This window comes from Natator depressus, chromosome 2 (assembly GCF_965152275.1).
Source record: "Natator depressus isolate rNatDep1 chromosome 2, rNatDep2.hap1, whole genome shotgun sequence".
In the NCBI taxonomy this organism is placed as follows: Eukaryota; Metazoa; Chordata; order Testudines; family Cheloniidae; genus Natator; species Natator depressus.
In genome coordinates this window covers 86,890,049-86,915,986 of record NC_134235.1, presented here as the reverse complement: position 1 = coordinate 86,915,986, position 25,938 = coordinate 86,890,049, and the positions used below count along the sequence as shown (strand labels likewise).

The 25,938-nt window shown below is 42.5% G+C and overlaps 1 protein-coding gene across 2 annotated transcripts in view; it reads left to right on the top strand.

Moving 5' to 3' along the window:
- PPP4R1 (protein phosphatase 4 regulatory subunit 1) overlaps positions 1-25,938 on the top strand; it is an 88,759-nt gene that overhangs the window by 33,099 nt on the left and 29,722 nt on the right. For both annotated transcript variants that reach the window (XM_074944644.1, XM_074944643.1), the window contains exons 5-8: positions 12,056-12,198; positions 18,376-18,522; positions 21,586-21,693; positions 22,747-22,812. In XM_074944644.1, the coding sequence (XP_074800745.1) occupies positions 12,056-12,198; positions 18,376-18,522; positions 21,586-21,693; positions 22,747-22,812 (464 nt within the window). The remainder of the gene's footprint in view (positions 1-12,055; positions 12,199-18,375; positions 18,523-21,585; positions 21,694-22,746; positions 22,813-25,938) is intronic.

Genomic DNA, 25,938 nt, shown 5'->3' with positions numbered 1-25,938 from the left:
GTGTCTATCACGGAGGATTTACGTGACTTTCGGTGACCTCTGTAGCGGCCAGTGTGGCTAGCTTCAGGGCTGCCCGAGCAGATCAGATAGCCCCTGGGCCAACCACACCAGCCACTGCTGGGGCAGTCTTAGGCCACTGCGCCCCTTGTGGCGGAGGCAGTGAGCTGAGGCTCCCAGCCTTCCCTCCTCTTAGGAGCTGCAGGGACATGCCATCTGCTTTTGGGGAGATGAGCGGAGTCAGGTAGGGAATCTGCCAGCCCCACCAACCCTCTTCCCCCCCCAAGGATCAGTGGGGGGTCCCTGGCCGCGCACTGCCGCCTGCCGCCCCACCAGCAGGGGTCCTGGGCCAACCCAGCACTCGCTTCCCCCTCTGCATCACGTGCAGCACCCCCGGACCGTCCTCCCGAGAGCACTTGCGGTCCCCCAGCCCAAGCTTTAGTTAGGGGTAAATAGGACAAGTCATGGACAAGTCAAGGGCTGTGAATTTTTGTTTACTGCCCATGACCAGTCCATGACTTTTTTACTAAAAATACCCGTGACTAAAACATAGCCTTAGCTATTGGTAATCAAAATATAGGTATTACAGCTGGAGTGCTAGAAACATCTATACCAGGGGTTCTCAAACTGGGGGTCGGGACACGTCAGGGGGTCGCGAGGGTATTACATGGGGGGGGGGTCGCGAGCTGTCAGTCTTCACCACAAACCTCACTTTGCCTCCAGCATTTATAATGGTGTTAAATATATAAAAAGCTGTTTTTAATTTATAAGGGGGGTCGTACTCAGAGGCTTCCTATGTGAAAGGGGTCGCCAGTACAAAAGTTTGAGAACTACTGACCTATACTAAGGTTGTCTAATAACTTCCATTACAAACCCATATCTTTAGATACTCCTAATGTTAAGTCCACTATTGGGCTGAAATTTTCTAGTCATGGTCTCTAGCTTTTTTTAAAGTTTGAACCAAAATGGTTCAGCTGTGTGCCTGTATTTGAGTACAAGAATAATGAGTAAAAACATGATTTTTATTATAAAAATTCTTACTCTAAGAACACAGAAATTGCCATACAAGATCAGACCAGTGATCTGTCTTGTCCAGTATCCTGTCTCCAACGGCTAGTAACATCTGCTTTAGAGGAGGAAACCGGGTAGTAGGCAGATGTGTATTAATCTGCCCCAAGGAAGGTTTCCTCCTAACCCCCAGTAGTTTAGAGTTTGGTGTCCGTCCCAAAGTTTGAGGGTTTCTATTCCTTCCAAAGTTCTTGTTTGTATTTTTTAATATTTACTACCATAATTGTGGGGACGGTGTGTGTGTCGGGCAGAAGGTATTGTTACACACACAAACATTTAGTTTGTTTTTTGTATCCTGCTAAGCTCTTGACCTCGCTGACAACTTGTGGTAAAGAGTTCTGGTAATTATACTTTGTGTGGTAAACGTATTTCCTCTTCCGAATTTGCTACTTTACAGCTTTTGTTCCCCTAGTTCTTAAATAAAAAGCGCGAATAGCGGTTAATGTGAAAACACAAATCTGCCTTGTGTATACATATGCACTTATGTGAAGCCCATCACCATAGCATCTGAATGCCTTACAACCATTAATTGATTTATCCTCGCAACACTCTTGTAAAGTGTAATGTATTCACCCTTGTGAAAGTTAGTATTGCAGTGAAGCCACCGGACTGGGATTCAGGGGTAACATCCCAGCTTTGCCACCGTCTCCGTTGTGGGCATGGACAAGTCACTTGTGCTTCCTTTTGCCATTTTGTAAAATGGGGATAATTGTACTTCTCTACCTCATCAATAATCATGATACTGTCCCTACCTCGATTATTTTTGTAACATCTCATGTTTTGTTTATCAAACATGGAGCCTGATGCTGCAGGTCCAGTGTCCATGGAGTGCCATTAACTCCCTTTTGAAGTTAACGTTTCAATTCCCATTGAAGTTGTTGTGAATTTTGCAGAGTGCCTGTAGCACTGGGCCCCTTTCAGTTGTAACATCTATAAGACAGGGACTGTATCTTCATCTATTTTTGGAAAGTACCATGTATATTTAGGGTACTATAAAAACTACTAATGTAATAAACCTTTTTAAAGGGCTATGGGGGAAATGACAGGTTGGAGATGAAAGTCTCCTGCTGGAAAAATATTATATATTTCACCAAACACAGAGGTTGTTAGAACACTGTCACCAGAATGATGAACTAGTTAGTTCTCTACATACATCTGTCTCAAATACAACTTACTTGATAAACTTAACGTTTTCCAAAAACTTATCATGAGACTAATTTTGAGGCTGTAATCAAGCCTAGAATTCTTTTAACCATAATTAATCAAGTAACATATAGTAAGCCGAATATAAATAACTTGTCTGCCATCATTTCAGATTCGTGCATACTGTGCATATAATTGCTATACTCAGAAATGACTATCAGAGTTTTTTCTTAAGCAGATTTATGGGATGACACTAAATATTTCTGAAAACATGTATGGATGTCAAAAGTAATGTTGAAAAGCCCACTTTTCAGTTGAGATACTGGCTCATAGCCTGCTGACAGCTTAGTAATGTTTCTTTTAGTCTGCAGCTCACATTGTCCTTAAGATTTTGGAATAACTGAAGTGCTTATGTGTCCCCATCCCAGCTGCCAGCAGTTCCGCATCCTTACATTCCATCTTCAACTTGTCAGAAAGTCCTCTTCATTCCCTAATTGCTTCAGCATCTCCTTCCCCTGCCAAAAGTCCCTCTCACTTGGTAGTTACTAGCAAAAATTCTCTCCTTGAATTGGTAGTCCCTAGTTTGGTCCACTCCTGGCTGGTTAGCAAGGCATATGGAAAGAGCAAAGCATCACAGCTGGCAGCCTGAAGGAGCAGACTGAGGTCTGTGTTGATGACATACCTGAAAAGAAAGGAGCAAGCTCTGTCTTCAGGCTGCGATAGACTTTCACCTAGTCCATTTTTTTTTTTTGTTGTTGAACACAGCCCTAGCAAAGTCTGTGTGGGATAGAGGGACAGATGAAAGGGAGGGGGAAGTGAGTGAGAGATTAAGAGGCAGGGTGGGGATTAAGAAGTATAATGGGAGAGAGTTGGAAGGAAGAGGAGAGAGAGTAATGGAAAGAAAGAGGAGGAAAATGGTATATGAAAGAGAGTGTATACCAGATTGAAGGAGAGTAGGGAATAAAGCTTTAAGATTTGGTTAAATTTATTACTGTTTAAATTAGTCTAACTGTATCATGACATAATACAAACTGACACAGTTCATGTAAACGTAATAAATATATATGCAAATTAGATTCTGCCCTCAGGCTCTTGACAAGTGACCATTGTGATTCGCAGTGCTGGAAATTTTATACATCTTAATGTGAAGCTCAGTACATCGGTGGTGGTTGTGCAGGGAGAGATACTTTCAAGAGGTGTTGTCTTTCTCCCCACACTGCCTAGCCAGCCTTCGAATACATAACACACACAAACCAGCATTGTTTGATAAGTGTGTTTCATCAGAAGATGGTATCTAAGAACAGAAGCTTTTATGCAAATCAATAAATATATCCTGTGCAAAAAAATTAATTACATGGAGTTAAGAGTTTTCAAATGAGTTTCTTCAACACATTCACTAGAGATGAAGGAAATCACCAGTTGTGGCAGCATTAACACCTACAAGAACTTCAATTCTCATACATTATTACCACCCAAACCTCGTGATAACCAAATACACTCAGGCCGCATCTACCTACATGGGAGATATTGACCAGTATAGATATTGTGAAAAAGCTCTTCATGTGGACGCTATTCCAGAACGAAGTTACTGTTTTTTTCACAATAACATCCACATGGGGAGTTATTCCAGAATAGCTAAGCCAGTCAGTTTCCCCTTGTAGACAAACCCTAAGACTCCTCTGGTCCACAACTCCATTTCAGTGCAACATATAAATAACTACAGTGCACACATTCAGTGCCTCATAACCACAATGCAATCGGAACCTAACCCTCAGCTAGGTTAAGATATGTTTCCTGTTGGCATATGTGTAATGTTAAAGTCTGTGTGAACGAGTATCAGGTCACTGGGCATGTGCATTGATCTAACATGTTAATACCCAACTCCGTTGTAAAAGTTGTCAGCGAACACTGGAGCTTTTTGGCTGCTCAGTAGGGGGGACCAGTTGAGGCACATGAGGAGATGTGAAAGTCACTTCTGGCTTTTGGGATAAGCACTTTAGATTAATGTTTCTGTTTAAAATGATCAATGGTGAAATAGTTAATTCAGATTTAAAAATGAGAATTACAGTGTTCTATGCAGTGTAGTGTGGTTCCCAGGATATTGCAGTGTCAACATTGCCAACTCATTTGAGATGATTGGGGCAATTCACACTTTGCAGAGTACAGTAGAACCTCAGAGTTACAAACACCTTTGGAATGGAGGTTGTTCGTAACTCTGAAATGTTTGTATCTCTGAACAAAACACGGTTGTTCTTTCAAAGGTTTATAGCTGAACATTGACTTAATACAGCTTTGAAACTTTACTATGCAGAAGAAAAATGCTGCTCTCCCTTATTTTTTTAATATTTACGTTTAACTCAGTATTGTATTTTATTTGCTTTTTGGGGGGGGTGGGGGGAGGTCCTCTGCTACCTGATTGCACACTTGCAGTTCCAAATGAGGTGTGTGGTTGACTGGTCTGTTGGTAACTTTGAGGTTCTACTGTAATTGTAGAAGGCGGTTTGCGAACTGGGGGGGGACAAAACTATATCAGTTTACACTTGAATCATCTTTTCAAGTTCACATCCAGGAGAATTAGAAACAACTTAAAAAATTTAAATTCTGGATTACAGTTCCATGACTAAACAGCTGCAGAACACATGAGAGCTTGGTGGAGCTAAATTGAGTTTTGATAAATGAGAAAAATAAATATAAAAGACTTAAGTGTAAAGCTTGAAAAGTAGCCAGTCTATGAGATATTAGGATAAAGTATAACAAGGAGTCTAGTGGCCCCTTAGAGACTAACAGATTTATTTGGGCATAAGCTTTCGTGGGTAAAAAACCCACTTCATAAAGATATACTTTCAGGTGACAAAATTTAAAAAAGGAGCATTTTAAAATGTTTCCCCTGACAAAAGTAGAGAATTATTTTTCTAAACAAATGTTATGGAAAATGTAATCATCCTCTGCAGATTTATTGTGGTGTTTGGAGTCTAAATGCAATCATTAAAGTTTGAAGTAGAAATTTTTAATGCTGATTGAAATAAAAATCTCAGCCCAACTTTATTATTTATTTGTATTGTGTTAGCAGCTAGCAGCCTGGGCCCGTTGAACTAAGCCCTGTGCAAACATAAAACACAGATATGGTTCTTGTCCTGAAGACCTTGCAGTCTAACTGAGTAATAACTTTAGCCAGTGCCTCCATAATCTGTAATTTTGATGATGACTAAACCATTTGTTTCTGTTTGGTTACAGTTTGTATTTTATAGAAATAGTAATAACAGCCATTGCAGTTTACTGTGATATAAAGAAATCTATCTTTAGGCTGCCATAGGACAAAGTTAAGTAGGAGGAAGAGGCGGAGAAGTGAAAGTGGAGAGAATGAGGGAGGGGTGGATATTTTTGTCTTTTCATCTTTGGCATTGTTTTTGTTAGTACAGTTTTAGGAACTATAATGCAAAAGGCTGTACTAATGTAGGATTGAGATTGTGCATCTAGGTCCATTTTCAGCAAGGCACTTAAACATGTGCTTAAGTGCTTTGTAGAATTGAGACCTTAAACATGAGTGTCAGGGAACTTAGAAGTTTAAGGTTCTCGCATAGAAATAGTATTGCATATATGATGTATATTTAATTATTAACTATGCTGTTAAATGTTTACACTTAATTACATGCAAAACTACATTAAAAGAGCATTATTAAGGTTGTAAAGTCAAGCTCTCCGAAATTAGGAAATGCCAGAATTAAGGCTGCCTGAACAACCTTATTTTGTCCCCCTCGTGCATGGACATTTTGATACAGTGTTTAATTACATGATCACGTACTATATTTTCTACAGGATCCTTGCCTCATTCAGAGCACAGAATAAAGTGGTGCTAACTTAATGAGAAGATTTTCAGTAATTTGCTTTATCAGTGTGTGGCTATTGAAACCCTGCTCTGAATACAGAATTTTTAGTTTTATCATGGGTTTATCTATGACTCTTATAACTATAATCTCTGAGTGCTTCACAAATATTAACAAATTTATTTTCACAATACTCTGGGAGGTTAGGGCATAGTATCAAGTCCCATTTTACAGATGGGGTGCTGAGGCATGAAGAGATTAAGTATCCAAACATTTTTGGTGGCCAGTAGGACCATGTTTTCAGAATAATTAGCATTATATAGCACTTTATATATTGAAAACATAGCTCCCATTGACTTCAGTTGCTGCTGTGAGTGTTCAGCAATTCTGCAGATCTGGACCCAGGATCTTGAGCTTGGCACCCACAAAATGAAGAACACTCAGTTAGTGGCAAGCTGCAGATATTTTGGTTTGTGACTTGCATAGCATCACATAGAAATTCTGTAGCAGAGGCAGGAAAGAAACCAGTTTCCCAAGATGTCATTCAACTGCCTTAACCATGAGATCATACTTTCTCTGCCTGTGATCTGCTGTATTCACTACATGCTTTCCATCATCTGCAACCAATGAGGCATGGATCTGACAGACAAGTCTTCTTTACTACACAGCTCTGATTCTTCTCCAGAGCAGTACCTTCCTGTGCACTGAATGAGGTTGTGGTCCTGTGAAAAAAAAATATTTCCGTCTCCCATCGTCTCTCCTGCCCCCCCCCCCCCCGATCCTCCCGACTGGTTCCTGTTCCAATTCGCTTTGTCCAGCCAGTCCCAATATCCCTCCTTATCTCCACGTACGCTTTTCATCCAAATCTGTGTCCATCTCCCACTCCCAGTCGTCATCTCTTATTTCCATCACCAGCTTCCAGTCCTAGCCTCCCCATCTCCACCGAGTTCCCAGCCTCCTTGACCAGCCAGTCCCACCCTTCCAACTCCTAGTCACAGTTTCACAGTTTCCAACTCCTAGTCACACCTCCTGAGTCCCAGTTTCAGCAGACTCTTTGTCCCGTTTTAGCCCTTTCCCTTCCTACTATTCTGGCTTTTGTCCTGCATTTGAATCAGCGTCTTCCATGCTGCATGGGTGCCAGTAAGGTGACCATTGAGAGCACAGGAAGGGCAGGCTCCTTGCTCTCAGTTCCGGTGGCTGGTTCCATTCTGGCTCAGAGTAGCTATTATAGGGAAAGTGTGACTACTCCCCTGTAGTCCTGGGCAGGAGCATGATCAGTTGCTCTGTAGGGATTGTGCAAGCACGATCTGATCAGCAGTAGGTTGGAACAGTCTGGTCAGTGCTCGGAGCTCTGAGAGGCACTGAGCATGCTTAGTGAACATGTAATCTTTGATTTTTAGCAGCTAAAAATCTCAGATGTCTGTACTGAGCATGTGCAAACTGAGATTTCTCAAAGGCTCATAATTTAGCATGGATTTTCACAGGGATGGCAAAAGGCACACTACTAGTACAAAGGCCCCTTCCCTGCCAAATGTGAAGTCCCTGCCCCCGAAGCATAGGGAAGCAAGAGCTTTTCAAAGAAGAGGGGCCAGAATTTTTAACATGAGTACTAACAACATATTTTCCCCAAACTTCTTTCTTGGAAACAGCTGAACAGTTTTGGCTAAAATTTTCCAAAAATATTCACCCTGAGGAAACAGGGAGTCTGGTGGCACTTTAAAGACTAACAGATTTATCTGGGCATAAGCTTTCGTGGGTAAAAAAACCCACTTCTTCAGATGCACCCTGAGGCAGACACTCAAAGTGAATAATTTCATCCCAATGAGTTCAAGTTTGGCAAAGTTTTATAAGCAACTGAAAAACAAGATCTCATTATTGAGAAGTATCAGGCAACATCAATAGTAGCTGGTGCTGTCAGCTGTGACTATAATGCTACTCTGTAAACTTTACAATTTGCATATACTGAATTTTTTTAATTATAAATTTTAAATTGTTTAAACATTTTGTTGTGCTTATATAATGTATTGAAATGGATAGTCTCTTTGGCTGCTCAGTTTCTCTTCCTCCTTAATGGCTGCTTGGCTCACTGACATTGTCTGTACTGCCAAAAATGTGCACTCAATCAGTAAACTGAAGTCTAAGCTTTTTTTTTAATCTGTTAATGTTCACTAAATCAGTTCTGATGAAAGTTCAGATTTAATACATCGAAAGGATTTTTAGGGTCTTATTTTTAGGCATTTGTTTGATTGTATAGTTTTTTGATTTGTACGTGTGTCCAGAGAATCTTCTTTTTAAAGACATTTTGTTTCTCTTATACAAGGGCTTAGTAATGTCATATGAAGAGAAACTAAGCAGCCCAAAACTGTTAATTTGCACTTGTCTTCTTCACAGTCCAATAGTCAGAACAGCCAACCAACTTGATTATGTTGGGACTTTCTTAAGTCCAAAAAATGAACTCTTAGGAAGAATGCACAAAAGTATTTTCTAACTTCTAAATACATTTTAAATGTGTAGTACGAAGAAATGGAACTGCTAGGCAGAAATTTTATTATTTTACCACTCAGAACCTTTGCTTCTAATCTAGACACTATGCAGCATTAGATTTGCTCTCTCCACCACTGGATATAGTAGTGCAAATAGCAAAATTTGTCTTGCTCACTCAGGTTTAATTGCAGCATGCAATTAGTCAGTACTAAATATAAATAATATCCTCCCTCTTAGAATAAGGGCTGCTTTTTACAACCACTCTATTTTGATGATTGCTATATGTTATATAATAAGATTTACAGTGAATGTGTTCAACAAAATGAGAAAAGTTAGTGCCATATACGCTTTACCTGAACAGTTCATGTGTGAATTTCCAATAAGGAACAAATGTAGACTGTACACCTATGAAAGAATATTACACACAGATTTTTAATCATCAAAATTACTGTAATTTGAAGGTATTGTCTTTTCATTATGTATGGTTTTAACAAATCTATTCTCTAACAGCAGCTACAGGGATTGAAAAATTCTGGAGAGGCAGATTTATCCAGTGGTTAAGTCTGAAATAGGTTGTTTTCTAGGCAAATGGAGTATTGGGATTCAGTAATGTCCCACTGTCTGTTAAAACTGAGGATGTACAAAATACCCAATTTGAATTTGATCCATATATCTTCAGAGAGATGTGAATCCAGTATATGAAGATATTCAGATCAACTCAAGAAGTGTCCCACTTCCTCCACAAAAATGATGTAAATATACCATAAATGAAAAATAGAATGAATAACTATTAAACACTAACAGAATTTTAGAAAAAATATTTCTAAATATTGCAAAAATTAAAATTCCAAAAGGAGCTGCTGTGATCGTGTGATCACTACTAGATGCTCTGTTGAGCAGGGTCTCATCTGAGATATCTTAAATTCACAGCCAATCAGGTTTTCTTTTCTCTCCCAGATAACTTGAGTGAGTCATCTTGGTGGCGGGTATGTCGCCATATGAGTTTTGTCCTCTTCCCCCAAAACAAGTCCTCCCTATCCCTCCAGTATCATGGAATTGAAGGGGTTCATGCACCAGTATTTTGACATTACTAATCAAATGAATGTGTGAAGCAAGAGTGACAGTGTAAATGTGAAGCTTTTACAGTGCTCTGGTTTTTGCCTTGATGTGGAGAGGAGTCACCTTTCCATAAGATGTGTTCTGTCACTTGCTTTGAGGAGGTGAAATATCTCTATCCCCTTCTCTATCCCACATACTATATTTGAAAACGCCTCTTACTAATGGAGAAGGAAGGACTATATATTTTTCCTTCCCATTCCTCAGCTCCCACCATCAAACTTCACTACAACCTAGCTGTCTTAGTAGCTTGAGCAGAGGTGCCTTCTTCAAAGGAAAGAAGTGACTGGTAATTCCATAAAACTTCAAAGGTGGAACTTGAATAGCTGCCATCTTTGGATTTGTGACATAACAGAAAAGCCACCATCCACTATAATGTCCTTATAAAGCGCACACGCACAGAGACAGTACAGTAACTCCTCGCTTATCGTTGTAGTTATGTTTCTGAAAAATGCTACTTTAAGTGAAACGATGTTAGGCGAATCCAATTTCCCCATAAGAATTAATGTAAATAGGGGGGTTAGGTTCCAGGGACCTTTTTTCGCCAGACAAGACTATATTTTATAAATATACACACACATTATGCACAGTATAAGTTTAAAACCAACGTTTTAATACTGTACACAGCAGTGATGATTGTGAAGCTTGGTTGAGGTGCTGAAGTCAGAGGGTGGGATATTTCCCAGGGAATACCTTACTGCTAAATGATGAAGTAGCATTTGGCTGAGCCCTCAAGGGTTAACGCGTTGTTAATTTAGCCTTTCACTCTACAAGCAGCACAAATGGAGGGAGGGGAGACAGCATGGCAGAGAGAGACAGAGACACACACTGTGTGTGTGTGTGTGTGTGTGTGTGAGAGAGAGAGAGAGAGGTGCATTGCCCCTTTAAATACACTGACCCCACTCTAAGTACATTGCATTTGTAAGTAGATCAGCAAGTTGAGACAGCAACTGCTGCCAGCAAGCTCCCTCTGTCCTGAGCCCTGTTGTCCCCCGCCATGCTCTGTGGAGATGGGGTAAAGGAGCAGGGGGGAGGGGGACACCCTGACATTAGCACCCCTCTTCGCTGCCCCGCCCTTGCACAGCAAGCAGGAGGCTCCTGGGAACAGCTCCAAGGCAGAGGTCAGAAGAAGCACATGGCAGTGGAGGGAGGGAAAGCTCAACGGCCCAGCAACTGATAGCTTGCTGGGCTGGGTGGGCTGCTGCTGTACAGGGAACTTAGGGGAGCGGGGAGCTGATGGGGGGCTGCCGGTCCACCCTGGTTCCAAGCCCCCACCAGCTAGCTCCAACAGGCTGCTTTTTCTGCAAGCAGTGGACAAAGCAGGTGGCTGCCAAACAGCATTATAAGGGAGCACTGTGCAACTTTAAATGATCATGTTCCCTAATTGATCAGCAACGTAACAATGTTAACCGGGATGACTTTAAGTGAGGAGTTACTGTATATCGGAGTGTCACATTACCAAAGAAGTGAGAAGCCAGGTATCAAGAAATCAGGGTCCCGTCACGTCTTTGCATGTTGATGGCTTACTCTGCTGTGCTTTGGCATCTATTTTATATTGCTAACAGTACGTGTTGGGATCAGAGCTGTTGTTAGCTGGCATGCAATTTTGATGCCACCGTGTACCTGAGAATCATAACTTGATGACTTGAGGAAGTTCTTATTAGGCATCCATTGGAGTGAAAATGTGGAATTTCTGCATTCCTAGTTTTAAATGTCTCTTTGCATATTTACTTCTATGGTCTGTGTGCATACTCTGAATGATGGAAATGCTGCTAATCTACTTTTCTCACTGTTCTATTTTTTTCTTGGAGTAAACAGGAAAATATAAGCTCTAAAGGGGTGAGTGTGCAGGTGGGATTTATTTGGAAACTCTAATGCAATTTCAGTTTTTTTCAACAATTAGGTATTTGCCCTAGTTATACTGTATCTTGTCACTCTTCTCCCACTCATCCACAGTATGGTCCCTTAGGATCTTGTCAACTGGCTTCTCTCACTCACACATGGAATCCTCTGGTCTGGATTTTATTGTTTGGTTAACCGCACCCACAAAGGCTGTAGAAGCTGCTGAAATTTTGTTTGGTGCCCAAACTGTTCTTCCTATTTTGAGTTCTGGAACTGCATCATGGCCTGATCTGTTTGTTTCTATGCCATAGCAAACAGCTTCTTTTGCACTTGGGGCTTCCTTCTTCTCTTTCTCTTGCCACCTTGCAGTAAAAATCTGGGCCCAGACTGTCAGCAGGTTCAGTGATGCAACCAAAATCTGCACCCTGGGTTGTAAAAGGGTAGTGGTCACCTCATCAAACTTTTTTTTTTAGCATAAATACATTAGGATGCGATTCACCTGGACAGCATTGTAAAAAGAGTTTAATATTATTGCAGATACAATGCCTTTTTTATTTTATATTATTTTGACATTCTTACAGAGCCAACTGTGCGAGCAGAACTGATGGAACAGGTCCCTCATATCGCTGTGTTTTGTCAAGAAAACAGGCCTTCAATACCATATGCTTTTTCCAAATACTTATTGCCTATTGTGGTGAGATACCTTGCAGACCAGAATAACCAGGTAAGTCATTTATAAACAGAGTGTTATGTTCTAAAATTGAATGGATAACACACTTTCTCAAATAGGATAATGCAAACATTTTACACTAAGTAAATAAGGTTTAGAGCAACAAGAAATAAATCGAAGTCTGAACTTATGCGAAAAATGAGTTTGATATTTTTATAACAGGATCTGAGCTGGTCTTAGACATCTGCAGCTTCCCTTATGTAGTGCTAAAGCACCACTACCAAAACGAAACGCTATCCTTTTATATAGACTTACATATTATAAATTCCTTGGAAGAAAGAGAACACATTTTTAGTTTTAATTCATAGAATTTGAGGCCAGAAGGGACCATTATGGTCATCTTTGATTTCCCACATAACAGACTGTAGAACCTCACCCAGTTATTTCTGTCTTAACCCCATAGCTTTTGTTTGAGTTTTAGCATAAGTTTTAGAAAGGTGTCTGGTCTAGATGTAAAGACTTCAAAGGATGAAGCATCCACTGTGTTCTTAAATAAGTTCTTCCAGTGGTTAATTACCCTCAGTGTTAAATGTGGGCCTTTTTTCCAGTCTGAATTTATCTAGCTTCATCTTCCCATCATTGAACTTCATTATGCCCTTTTCTGTTAGATTAAAGAGCTGAATCTCTTCTCTATGTAGGCTCTTGAACACTGTGATCAAACCAGCTCTTCACCTTCTTTCAAGAAGCTCAATCTAGTTTCTTATAGTCGGTCACTGTAAGGCATGTTATCCAGACCTCAAATCATTCTTGTAGATCTTTTTTGAGCCCTTTCCAATTTTTCAACATACTTTTTGATGTGTAAATACTAGAACTAGACACAGTATTCTGGTTATAGTCTAACTAATGCCATATAGCCATATACAGAGGTAATATCACATCCTTATTACTTGATATTCATCTTCAATTGCTTTGTCATGTCCATTCCAATAGGTGTGTGCATGTGCTGCGTGCACAACCATCTGAAAGTTTTCCCCCTAGCGGTAGCCGTCAGGTCAGCTGTGGAGCCCCCTTGAGTGGCACCCTCATGGCGGTGTATATAGGATACTGCCGACACGCTGCCTAAGTTCCTTCTTACCGCCAGTGACCGTCGTTGGAGCTTCCTCCAGTCTCTTGCTTCGCAAGTGCCTACCTAGTAGTTACAGTCTAGTTAGTTGTAAATAGTTCTTGAAAGTTGTAGTTTAGTAGTAGTTAGCCTCTTTCGGGAGGTTTCCCCCCACCTCCCTAGCTTCCCTGACCAGGGTATGCCTTGGTCTGAGGGGTTTAAGTCCTGCGAACACTGAGGAAAGCCTGTGCCCAAGGGCGAACTGCACATGTTGTGCCTTAAATATTGGGGTGAGGGCCATCAAACAGATAAGTGCTCCATTTGCAGGAGCTTTAGATCTAGGACGAAGAGGGAGCGGGACTATTGGCTCAAGCTCCTTTTAATGGAGGCGGCTCTTCGCTCTGAGCTGGCACCGGTAGCAGCACTGGCAACATCGGTGCGGGATGCCTTGGCACCGAAAAAAGACTACTCCAGGGAACATCGACACCGCTCCCCGGCTCACAAAGCAGGTTCGAGCATGTGGCACCACTCTCAGTCCCCGGTGCCGCATAAGAAGAAAAAGGCAGACAGGGGTCGGTCCCCTGTCAGGAAACAGCACAGGGATCCCAGCAGGGTGTGTCCTATGTCAGGGCACCTATGGCCTGGCCCTCAGATCCTGGCACCTGCCAGAGGCTCCATCAAGTCTCGTGTTTGTGGACTCTCTGGGTCGGGAGGAATTGGAGGACGAGATTGATCTCCCCACCACACTGGATACTTTTGATACTGGATACCACACGGGACCTTATTGCCATGACGACACAGTCCCTGGCCCTGCAGGCATGAGCACCAGTGCCAGTCTAGGCAGCGGAGCAAGGCCCGGCACCAGTGACGGCACAGTTTGTGGTACTGACAGGGCAAGCCAAAGATGCTCCTATGCCGCTCCCCGTCACCACGGTACTGTTCCCAGGCACCGTCGGGCTCCGCCTCTCCATCGTCTGGTTCAGGCTATTTGTCAGACTCCGATAATGCGTTGTCAATCTCCCGACATAGTTGGTACTGGTCTCGGACCGGGCACCACAGAATACGGGATGTGCTGCCACCCGTGGTATCCTGGCCTCCACAGTGGCGGGGCTGGTACAATAGCCCTTTTGGACTCCTTGGGCCTACCATCAGGCTCAATGGCAGGGCTCCAGGGCCACGTCTCTGGTGTCCGTGCCCTGTGCTCCTCCTTCAGCCACGTTGGTACCATGCCATACTCCCACAGCACCTGAAGACCCCCCACATGATGAGGACCCTGTGTCTTCGCAAGCAGGTGCAACTCTCGGGCCAGCACCCTATGTGGTACCAGCGCCACAGTCTACCCCAAATAGGGCAGACATACCCGAGCCAGCCTCCAGGGAGCCTGAGGATCAGGAGAACCAGGTCCCCCGGGCCTCATCATCCTCTTTGAGGGATGAGGCGGTGGCTGGGACCTTCATCACCATGCTCCCTGTGATGGACAATAGGGTGCACCAGGACCTTCTTAAGAGGGTGGCCCAAAACTTCACCTCCAGGCTGAGGAGGTTCTAGAAGACTTAGACCCAATGGTGGACATTCTTGCCCTGGAGGGTCCTTCTAAGGTAGCCTTGCCCCTTATAAAGACCATATAAAACACCACAAAGGTGCTATGGCAGACCCTGGCCTCCATACCTCCCATGGCCAAAGGGGTGGAAAGGACGTATTTTGTGCCGTAGAAGGGGTACGGACACCTTTTTACCCACTCTCAGTCTGGAACATTAGTAGTAGATGCAGCGAACCACAAAGAGCAGCAAGGTCAACCGGGTCCTGCCCCAAAGTCACGGGACACTAAGAAGCTGGACTTTTTCGGCCGTAAAGTCGACTCGACTGGGGGTCTCCAGCTTTGCGTTGCTAATCAGCAAGCGGTGCTCAGCCACTACGCCTTCAATTCCTGGAGAGTGCTAGCTAAGTTCCAGCAATTGCTCCTGTCAGACTCACGCACAGAGTTCGTGGCCCTTCTTGAGGAGGGCAAGGTGGTGTCAAGGACCTCCCTGCAGGCTGCCCGAGATTCAGCTGACTCTGTGGCTCGGACCGTGGCCACAGCAATCACCATGAGACAGAGTGCCTGGTTACAGGTTTCGGGCATACCCCGGAGGTCCAGAACACCATTCAGGACCTGCCCTTTGACCATGTGGGCTTGTTTGCTGAGAACACGGACTCCCACTTGCACAATCTGAAAGACTCGAGTGCGACATTCAAGTCCCTGGGGATCCACACTCCCGCATCCCAGAGGAATCCCTTCACACCCCAGCCCCCCTGCCCCTTCTACTCTGGACCCCGGAGGCAGGACTCAGCCAGGAGAAGGGGTAGGCCTCATACTAAACATGCCCAGATCCACGCTGGTCCCTACACAGAGAATAGCGTTCGTAGGGGCTCTCTTGGACTCTGCGCAAGCCAGGGCATCCCTTCCCGAGCTGCGCTTTCAAGCCCTCAGGGACATCATTGAGAACCTCCACCAGTTCCCCACAACAATGGCTAGAAACTGTATGAAGCTGCTGGGGCATATGGCAGTGTGCACATATGTGGTCCAGCATGCCGGACCACATCTCAGATCCCTCCAGGTGTGGTTGATCCAAGAGTACAGACCCAGCCAAGACCCACTGGACAGCATAGTTATCCTTCCCCCTCCCATTCTCGAATCTGTACGCTGGTGGTTACGGCCACAAGTGGTCTGTGCGGGAGTTCCCTGGGCCAAACCGCAACCTACCATGTTGCTGGTCACGGACGCCTCTGCTCTGGGGTGGGGGGTGCACATAGGCAGTATCAGAACTCAAGGCCTATGGTTATCGGCAGAACTATCACCGCACATCAGTGTGCGGGAGTTGAGGGCGGTCTGTCTGGCATGCCAACCCGTCCAGAACCACCTTTGAAGCAGATGTGTGTCAGTGCTCACAGACAACGCCACGGCGATGTTTGTTTTATATAAACAAACAGGGTGGTGCTCGCTCCTCTTCCCTGTGCCAGGAAGCCCTAGAGTTCTGGGAATTTTGCATTGCCAACTGGATACATATACAAGCATCTTACCTTCCAGGGGCGCAGAACAAGCTAGCTGACTTACTCAGCCACTCGTTCCTCAGTCATGAATGGTCCCTCAGGCTGAACGTCACCCTTTCAGTTTTTCAGAAGTTGGGCTTTCCCCACATGCTCCATGTCACAAACAGGTCTAACAGGAATTGCCAGCAATTCTGCTCCTTTCTGAACCACAGCCCGGGCTCCATCGTGGATGCTTTTCTCCTCATGTGGACGAGTCCCATGTTCTATGTGTTCCCACCCTTCCCTCTCATACACAGAGTCCTCCTCAAGGTCTGCCAGGACAGGGCTTCGTTGATCCTCATAGCACTGCTGTGGCTCCACCAGCACTGGTTCACCACGCTGTTAAGCCCATTGGTCAACAGACCAGTAGCCCTTCCCTTATGCCCAGACCTCATCACTCAGGGTCACGGCAAGCTCCAGCACCCCAACCTGGAGTCCCTCCACCTCATGGCGTGAAAACTCCATGGTTGAACCTGATGGATCTCCAGTGTTTGGACTCAGTGAGACAAGTTCTCCTGGGAACTAGCAAACCTTCCACCCAAGACACGTATCTGGCAAAGTGGAAGCGGTTTTCTGTTTGGTCCCTGCAGAAGGGTATCCCACTGCAGCAAGCGCCAATTCCCCTTGTTTTGGACTACTTACTAGACCTGAAGCAACAAGGGCTGGTAATATCATCTACAAAAGTGCACCTGGCTGCCATCTCGGACTTCCACCCAGGGGCAGCAGGTACATCAGTCTTCGGAAACCCCATGGTGGGCCAATTCCTCAAGGGCTTGGACAGGGTTTATCCCCATGTGCGGCAGCCCGTTCCCCAGTGGGATCTCAACTAGTCTTGTCCAGGCTCATGGGCCCTCCATTTGAGCCCATGGCCACCTGCCCTCTCTCCTACCTCTCTTGGAAGATTGCCTTTCTGGTGGCTATAACATTGGCCAGAAGGGTCTCTGAGCTCAAAGCGCTTACCTCTGAGCCCCCCCATACCGTTTTTTACAAAGACAAGGTCCAGCTGTGTCTTCATCCTGTGTTTCTACCCAAGGTGGTCTCCTGGTTTCATGTGAATCAGGACATATTTTTACCGGTATTCTTCCCTAAGCCTCATGCCACTGGCAGAGAGCAGATACTCCATTCCCTGGACGTCAGGCGTGCCCATGCCTTCTACATTGAACGCACAAGCCATTTCATAAGTCACCACAGCTCTTTATTGCAATTGCCGAAAGGATGAGAGGGCTTCCCATCTCATCCCAGCACGTTTCGTTGTGGATCACATCCTGCATTAGAATGTGCTACGACCTGGCCAGAGTTCCGCCCCCACTGTTGATGGTGCACTCCAGAAGAGCTCAGGCTTCATCCGCAGCTTTCCTCGCACATGTCCCTGTTCAAGACATATGCAAGGCGGCAACATGGTCTTCTATCCACACCTTCACGTCTCACTACGCCAGGGGTCTCAAAACACGTGGCCCGCAGAGTTATTTCCTGCGGCCCACCAAGCTCCCGTTTCCCTGTTTACATTTATTTTTTAAAATCTGTCAGTTAACCATTTTACACTATTAATATGTACTTCTTGATTTTTGAATAGTGCTACATTTTTCTTATCAGAAGGCCATAAAGGACTAAGTCAAATGCCTTACAGATGTCTAAGTACATTATGTCAATATAGTTATTTTTATCAACCAAACTTGTAATCCTTTCAAAAAATGGAATTTGTTTGACAAATACTTTCCATAAAACTATGTTGGATTGGCATTAATTATGCTCTCCTTCTTTAATTATTTACTGATAGTATCCCATACTAGCCTTCCCATGATTGTGCCTATTTCGCATCGCCATTTTGACTTTCAGGAAACACTCTTGCAGTATGTGTAGTATTACAATATTACAGTATATAAGTGTTCCTGGACATGACTTTTTTTACTTTTTAATGTTATAGTTTGTAGAAGGATTTAAGAACATGTGCCCTCAACCTTGACAGGGGCTATGAGGGCGTGTCTGTATATCTCCCAGTGTATATCTAAAAACTGTCTCCTGTAAACTCTCTTGTTTCCACTTTGTTTTTCCTACGATAGGTGAGAAAAACAAGTCAGGCAGCATTACTAGTTCTGTTGGAACAAGAACTTATTGAGAGATATGATGTAGAGACCAAAGTATGCCCTGTTCTTATAGAACTGACTGCGCCAGACAGCAATGATGATGTGAAGACAGAGGCTGTGGCTGTGAGTAAATCAGTGAAACTGAGCTTTAAGGTCTAAGGTTTGAGTGAACATTTGGTGTTGTAACATACACTCATTCCTATATATTTGCTTTCTACAGCTAACTCTCTGTATAACTTTTCATGAGTAGTGTACCTGAGTATTTAGATTCTCATATCTAAACTGTATCGTTAAATTTATTCACCTAAATTTGGGTTATTTCAGATTATGTACTATATGTATTTTATTACTTTTAAACCAGATTTTGTACTTTTGGATAATCTAAGCACTATACCAAGATGTACAGATGCTTTTTCCTTAACCTGTGTATTATATAATTTTTAACATTAGCTTTAATAAAGGTACTTGGGTATTTCTAAGGCACTTACCATTGTGATGCCTCAGAGAGAAATGGCTGTCAGTAAATTAATTCTTAGCATTCTTTGCACTGTATTGCACCTAATCAGGGTCATGTTTGAAATAAATTACTTGTACATTCCATAAAAGAAGAGAGACCCAACTGGACAAGAAACTCAGGAGATTAATTGTATTACCTGATAAAGTGTTTTCTATTTTGGGAGCCCCCTTTTATGGCCGTTGGCAGTTGATTATTTATGTACTGTGTTCCTTTCTTTAGTAGAGAATTCTTGGTACATGAATTGTGTTGACCTTTACTTTGTGGGCTTGTTCTCCCTTTTATCACCACCAGCATCTCTGAATATAATGCTCATTCAGACAGGCTTGAATTAATTTTATCAGATGGAATTTAGAGTAATGAATGGACTAAGTTCAGCAACTCAGTGGTTTAAACCGGTACAAATTTATTAAACAGTCCTCATAGATTATACATGTTTTTGAAGAATAAAAATTAATCATTTAACTAAACCATTTAATGAGTTAATTTATAATAGTATAATGACAAATGTGGTGAAAATCCTCACCTTCTGCCAAATGCATTGTAAACCACTCTATTCATTCTAGATTTTCTTTTTACACTATAAGAGCATAAGAACGGCCATACTGGGTCAGACCAAAGGTCCACCTAGCCCAATATCCCATCTTCCGACAGTGGCCCAAGTGCCCCAGAGGATATGAACAGAACAGATAATCATCAAGGGATCCATCCCCTGTCGCCCATTCCCAGCTTCTGGCAAACAGAGGCTAGGGACACCATCCCTGCCCATCCTGGCTATTAGCCATTAATGGAGTTATCCTCCATGAACTTATCTAGTTCTTTTTTTGAACACTGTTATAGTCTTGGCCTTCACAAAATCCTCTGATAAAGAGTTCCACAGACTGTGCGTTGTGTGAAAAAATACTTCCTTTTATTTGTTTTAAACCTGCTGTCTATTAATTTAATTTGGTGACCCCCTAGTTTTTATGTTATGAGAAGGAGTAAATAACACTTATTTACTTTCTCCACACCAGTCATGATTTTATAGACTTCAGTCATATCCCCCCCAGTCGTCTCTTTTCCAAACTGAAAAGTCCCCATCTTATTAATGTCTCCTCATATGGCAGCTGTTCCATACCTCTTTTTTTTTTTTTGTCCTTTTCTGAATCTTTTCCAAGTCCAACATATCTTTTTTGAGATGTGGCAACCACATCTGCATGCAGTATTCAAGATGTGGGCATACCATGGATTTATATAGGGGCAATATGATATTTTCTGTCTTCTTATCTGTCCCTTTCTTAGTGATGCCCAACATTCTGTTCACTTTTTTTGACTGCCGCTGCACATTGGGTGGATGTTTTCAGAGAACTATCTACAATGACTCCAAGATCTCTTTCTTGAGTGGTAATAGCCAATTTAGACCCCATTACTTTATATGTGTAGTTGGGATTGTTTTCCAATGTGCATTACTTTGCATTTATCAACACTGAATTTCATCTGCCATTTTGTGGCCCAGTCACCCAGTTTTGAGAGATCCTTTTGTAGCTCTTCATAGTCTGCCTGGGACTATGTAAATCACTTTGAAACAAAAACACTTAATATTTATTAAATATTATTATTTATTTTATTTAAAATTGTGGCTTGTGCCTAAAGACAGCAACCAGGTTGGATCCTAATGTATTAGGCACCATACAAATATACAATAAATGACAGTACCTTCCTCAAAGAGTCTAAAAGTAAACATACGTGAGGTGGAATAAAATTTACAACTGAGTTGCTTCACACTGTCCATTTTCATTGTTATGAAGGTATGGAAGCTTTGATGATGCTTGAGATGAGTTTCTTTAGATTAACAAAGTATACTTGAAAATTATCGGAAGTTGATTTTGAAGGATAGTTTATTTCATCAAAAGTGATCTCACGGCTTATCACAGTGTTATGTTCAGTTACCTTCATTTTTTCTTAACAAAACCTTGGTAAAAATTAGAATGAAAAACAACTAGAAGGAGAAATTGTCACTTTTTTTGGCCTAATTGCTCCATGACCCAGTTTTTTCAGTAACTTACACATAGGGCATCACAAATGAGCAATAAAGAAAATTTTAGAAATCTCTGTAAATATGGAATATTTTGGGGGTTGTGGGAATCATTTTATTATACTAAACTTTATATTAAAGAACAAGAAATCAAGCACGTTTGGTTTAAAATGTCAGAAAATTGCTTTTAAGTGTTGAAGTGCTTTAACAAGTGGAGGTAAGAAATGAAGTCCCTCATTTGACTATTTTAAGACTAATCCATTTGCTATTTCTGTACTGTTCAATACACAGTATTGTGAGATAGCTGCATTAATATTAAGAGTTCATTCCTACCAACTTTCCAGAATGCCTTGTAGTCACTTGTTTCCATAAGTTAACTTTCTGATTTTGTTGCTTTATATTGGGAAGAACAGTTTCTCGCATACCCTATTGCAGTTTGACACAGGGAAAGAAAATAATCAACTGAGCTGCCTACATAATGCACACACTTTTCAATATGAGATTTACAAGTATCAGAAAAATTCAGGATCATGTGCATCAGGATTTAGCTTGACTGTAGTTGACCTTTTTGTATTATTAAAGTTGTATTATTTAATGCTTGTGAAACTAGTTTATCTGTTGTGTAGGCATTCCTAATCAGTGTTTTCCTTCTCATTAGATAATGTGCAAAATGGCCTCCATGGTGGGGAAAGACATCACAGAGAGACTCATTCTTCCTAGGTTTTGTGAGATGTGCTGTGATTGCAGAATGTTTCATGTTCGTAAGGTATGAATTTTTCCCTGTCTGGTTTGGTTCTGCTGTTTACTTTAGATTTAAAGGCACATAGTCAACCTAAAAACTACATTTGTCTGAAATTATTTTTATCTTCTGTTGTTACCTGAAATACTGAAGATAACTATAAATGAAAGATACAGGACCCCACATATTCTGTGATTGAGCAGCTGTGGAAATTGCCGCAGAATTGTATGCTAGAATCTTGGCTTTTATTTAAAAATGAAACTCTGCTTCTAGCCCTTATGGGTGTGGAGATAACCTTGAAAACATAAATCAAGTGTAAACTGATGCAGTTTCGCTTGCCTGATCCACAGCTCTCTGGGAGGGAAGGAAGGGTATATCAAGGCAGAGCTGGCACTGGGCATAAGCAGACCAAGCAATTGCTTAGGGCCCTGAGCAGCTCAAAGGGGCCCCCTAGTCACTTTTTTATTATAAGAACTTGCTTGTTTTAGGGGGGGTGTGTGTGTGTGTGTGTGTGTGCGCGCGCGCATGTGCGGGAAATATTGCTGCTTAGGGCCCCCGGTGGGCTAGTACTGGCTTAATATCAGGGTATTAAAATAAATTAATGCTTCCATGGAATTTAGACATTTGCAGCTATGTAATTTGGTTCCATTTTGTACCAAAGAGCACCTGATACTACAGAAGAAGATATTTTTCTCTAATTTTTTTTTTTTTTTTTTTTTTAGTTTTACTGTGTGTATTTGATAACATTTTGTGTATAATAAGTTTTCACTTTCTCCTTTGTATCTAGTTAGTGTCCCACATTCTTTGTAGGGTTCTTTCATATGGAAGAAGGGGAGATAAAACATTTTTAAAAAATAATAAATTGTGATTTTTAAAACCACACAAATTGGCAGGTGTAAGGTGTAGTACCTGAAACTACTACTAATCGTTTTTTTTTTTTGACTTTATCATGGGGAGTATATTAAAATTGTGGTTGTGCTGGCTATTACAATACCTTTGCAGATGATGAAACATTGCAATGATCATAAATCAGTTATTTGTAATGAATGTAATTTACTTATCTCTAATTTTTGTCTGCAGGTATGTGCAGCCAATTTTGGAGATATCTGCAGTGTGGTTGGGCAGCAAGCCACTGAAGAAATGCTTGTAAGTCTTTTGTACAGAAGTCAGGTTGTTGAGGTATGGCTGTAGGTGTACATATATTCTCCTCACCCTCTCAACACCTGGCTTACAAATAAACTACCTAAGAGAACTCAAAAGTGGGGAAATGACTAAGTTAAGTTTGCACGTGCACCTGAACTCTGTCCTTTTAAAGAGTGTACTGCAATACATTTACACAATTGCATAACATTATTTATGCAGAACCGTTGCCTCTTTCATCACTCATTTTCTGAACATTTTGTATTTAAATGACTTTCATCAGTTCCGTCTGAAGTACATGGTGCTACAGAATTTTTTTTTTTTTCACCCCTGCAACCTCGGATACATGTGTAAGATATGGAGTTGTTTGAAAAATAGTATGTGATCATGAAATGATCAAATGCTATTCGGCCTGTGCATATGGGTGTAGAGTTGAGGTTGCCTGCATATCCTCAGCTTGGGCTTTTCCTGAATTTTGAGTGCTAGCACAGCTTGCATGTACATTTAATATAGTTTTTAGTAGAGTTTTTAAAAAAAAATAAATAAAAATGGAGAGAGAAGGTGGTGGGACAAGAAAGGAACTTACGCTGCAGGACTGAGAGCTCTTCTAGCTTTTTAAAAAATTGGCAATAGAGTCACAGAAATGTAGGGTTGGAAGGGACCTCGAGAAGTCATCAAGTCCAGCCCCCTGCACCGAGTCAGGACCAAGTAAAGTGAAACCATTCCTGACAGGTGTTGGTCCAACCAGTTCTTAAAAACCTCCATTGATGGGGATTCCACAACCACCCCTTGGAAGCTTATTCCAGAGCTTAACCATGCTTATAGTTAAAGTTTTTCCTAATATCTAACCTAAATATCCGTTGCTACAGATTAAGCCCATTACTTCTTGTCCTACCTTCAGTAGACGTGGAGAACAGTTGATCACATTCTCTTTATAACCGTCCATAACATATTTAAATAGCATGTGTGCATCTCACAATCTGAAACTAGTAGGGTAGACACCATCGGGTTACCTTGTCTCCTCTAAGAGGCTGATAGGAATGTAGAGTGGGGCTCCATCTTGAGCACTTTTACGAATTGTGAAGAAGCTCTATTTAGCCCCCTGGTAATTTGTGCTATCTGCTTACATTTTTCATGGTACAATTCAGCTTTTGTTCCCAACTATTTCAGCTGCTGAGCTTTAAAAAAGAAAAGTCAGGAATCTCTTTTCATGATGGAAGGAGTGTTTGTTTTCCACTCTTCTGGTACTTCAAAAACAGTTGAATGACTTCTGTTGAAATTTTATTTTTTTAAAAACCACTTTTTAGTCAGAAAGTCTGGAAAATTTCAACACAAAAGGAGACTGCTTGAGCAACTGAAAATAGGGTTGTGATGAAAACTGTAGTGCTATCTTGATAGAAGTCACTGCTGGTCTTGCTGCAATACCACAGACGGTGATACTCATGTGATGAACTTTATGCTGTGATTGCCTCATCTGCACCTTGCCCACTAATCCATTTCTGCTGGGATTACTTCAAAAATTCCAAAGACCTAAGAAAGTTCAGTCATCAATTTTTATAAAACCAGTCTCCATAAAACTGTTTTGTCTTTGAGTAGTGTCCCTCTGGGTGCTCCACTTCAGGTTGATCAGAGATTTTTCAGTAGCAGTGCCCATTCGGCCCGTGTACACGTTCCGGACAACCTCGTACCCCATACTGAGGATATGTAGAGCTGTTCAAGTGAACTGCCCACAGTGCCTTCCCAACCACACAAGGGCTTGATTTGGCATGTTTGTTGTGCCTGTTTCAGCTTTGCTGTAGCTTAGCTTTGAGTTCTTAGTTCTAGGTTTAGTTTAGTTCATTCCCTTATTTATTTTTGTAATCATACCTTTTTAGTTAGTTTGGGGTTTTTCTGTTTAATACCGCCTTTTTCTCCCTTTTCCGTTTGAGGGATTTGCCTGGGGGGGTCATCACTGACCTGGTATGCCAGGATTCAAGTGTTCCTGTGCCTGCCAGGAATCTATCCCAGTTAGCAAAGGACATTCCTGGTGTAAATGCTATCTAGGAGACGCATGCCTTCCAGACAATTGCAAGATCTGCTCAGCTTTTAAAAGCAGATCTCGAAAAAACCACAAGATTAAACTTTGGCTCCTCATGATGGAATTCTCCCAAAAACCTGCCTCGGATCCGGGTTCAGATACCCCACATACATCAGCCTCCAAGTGAGCACAGTGCCCCTTCAACCTCCATGCCCTGCTTGTCTAGGTCTTTGCAAGATAAGAACACAGAGGATACCAGTAAAGCTCCTAAGAAGAGGAGTTCTGGCTCTCCTCACAGAGAGCATACATTTAAAAAAAAGCCTCCGTCACTGTCAAGATTGACCATTTTGGAGACTTCATGTCCCATGCTGAGGCGCCAGTCTTCCACAGTATCTGGAGTTCATTGAAGACCTCAAGCTCCTTAAAGACCACCTGTAGCAAGCATACCTTGGTACCAGAGTTGTCTGCCGTAGCGTCCCAAAGAAGCAGTTCCAGCCGCCCCTGCCACCAAGGCCTTGGCAGCCTTGTCAGAGGTCTGCAAAGAGACACAAGTTTAAATCATTGCTGCCATTCCTTCTCCTGCGCAGCCCAGTTCAGCAAAGCATCCTGTAGGGCAGAAGTGCTCATTTTGAAGGTGCGTGCAAGAGCGATGCCCAAGTCAATTCCCTGGATCCACCTTGTTCCTTCCTCGACCAACTTCGTCCCTATCATTCAGCCTGGTCGCGGGTCATCTAGGACCGCTGGGTGCTGGACATAGTATCTCAGGGGCTATACCCTGCCGTTCCCTCCCATCCCCTCTCTTCCCCATCCCTCTTCTGGGACCCTTTCCACCAGCAACTCCTCGTTTAAGAGATCGAGAATCTCCTGCGCCTGGGGGCGGTGGAGGAGGTCCCTTGAGACATGAAAGGAAAGGGGTTCTATTCCCAGTACTTCCTAATTCTGAATGCAAAAGGGGGTCTCAGACCCATTCTGGACGTGCATTGCCTCAACACGTCTCTCAGGAAGTTGAAGTTTTGAGTGATCTCTCTGGCCTCCATCACCCCCTCCCTGGAACTGGGAGACTGGTACACCACCCTCAATTTAAAGGATGCTTATTTCCATATTCCAAGGTCAGA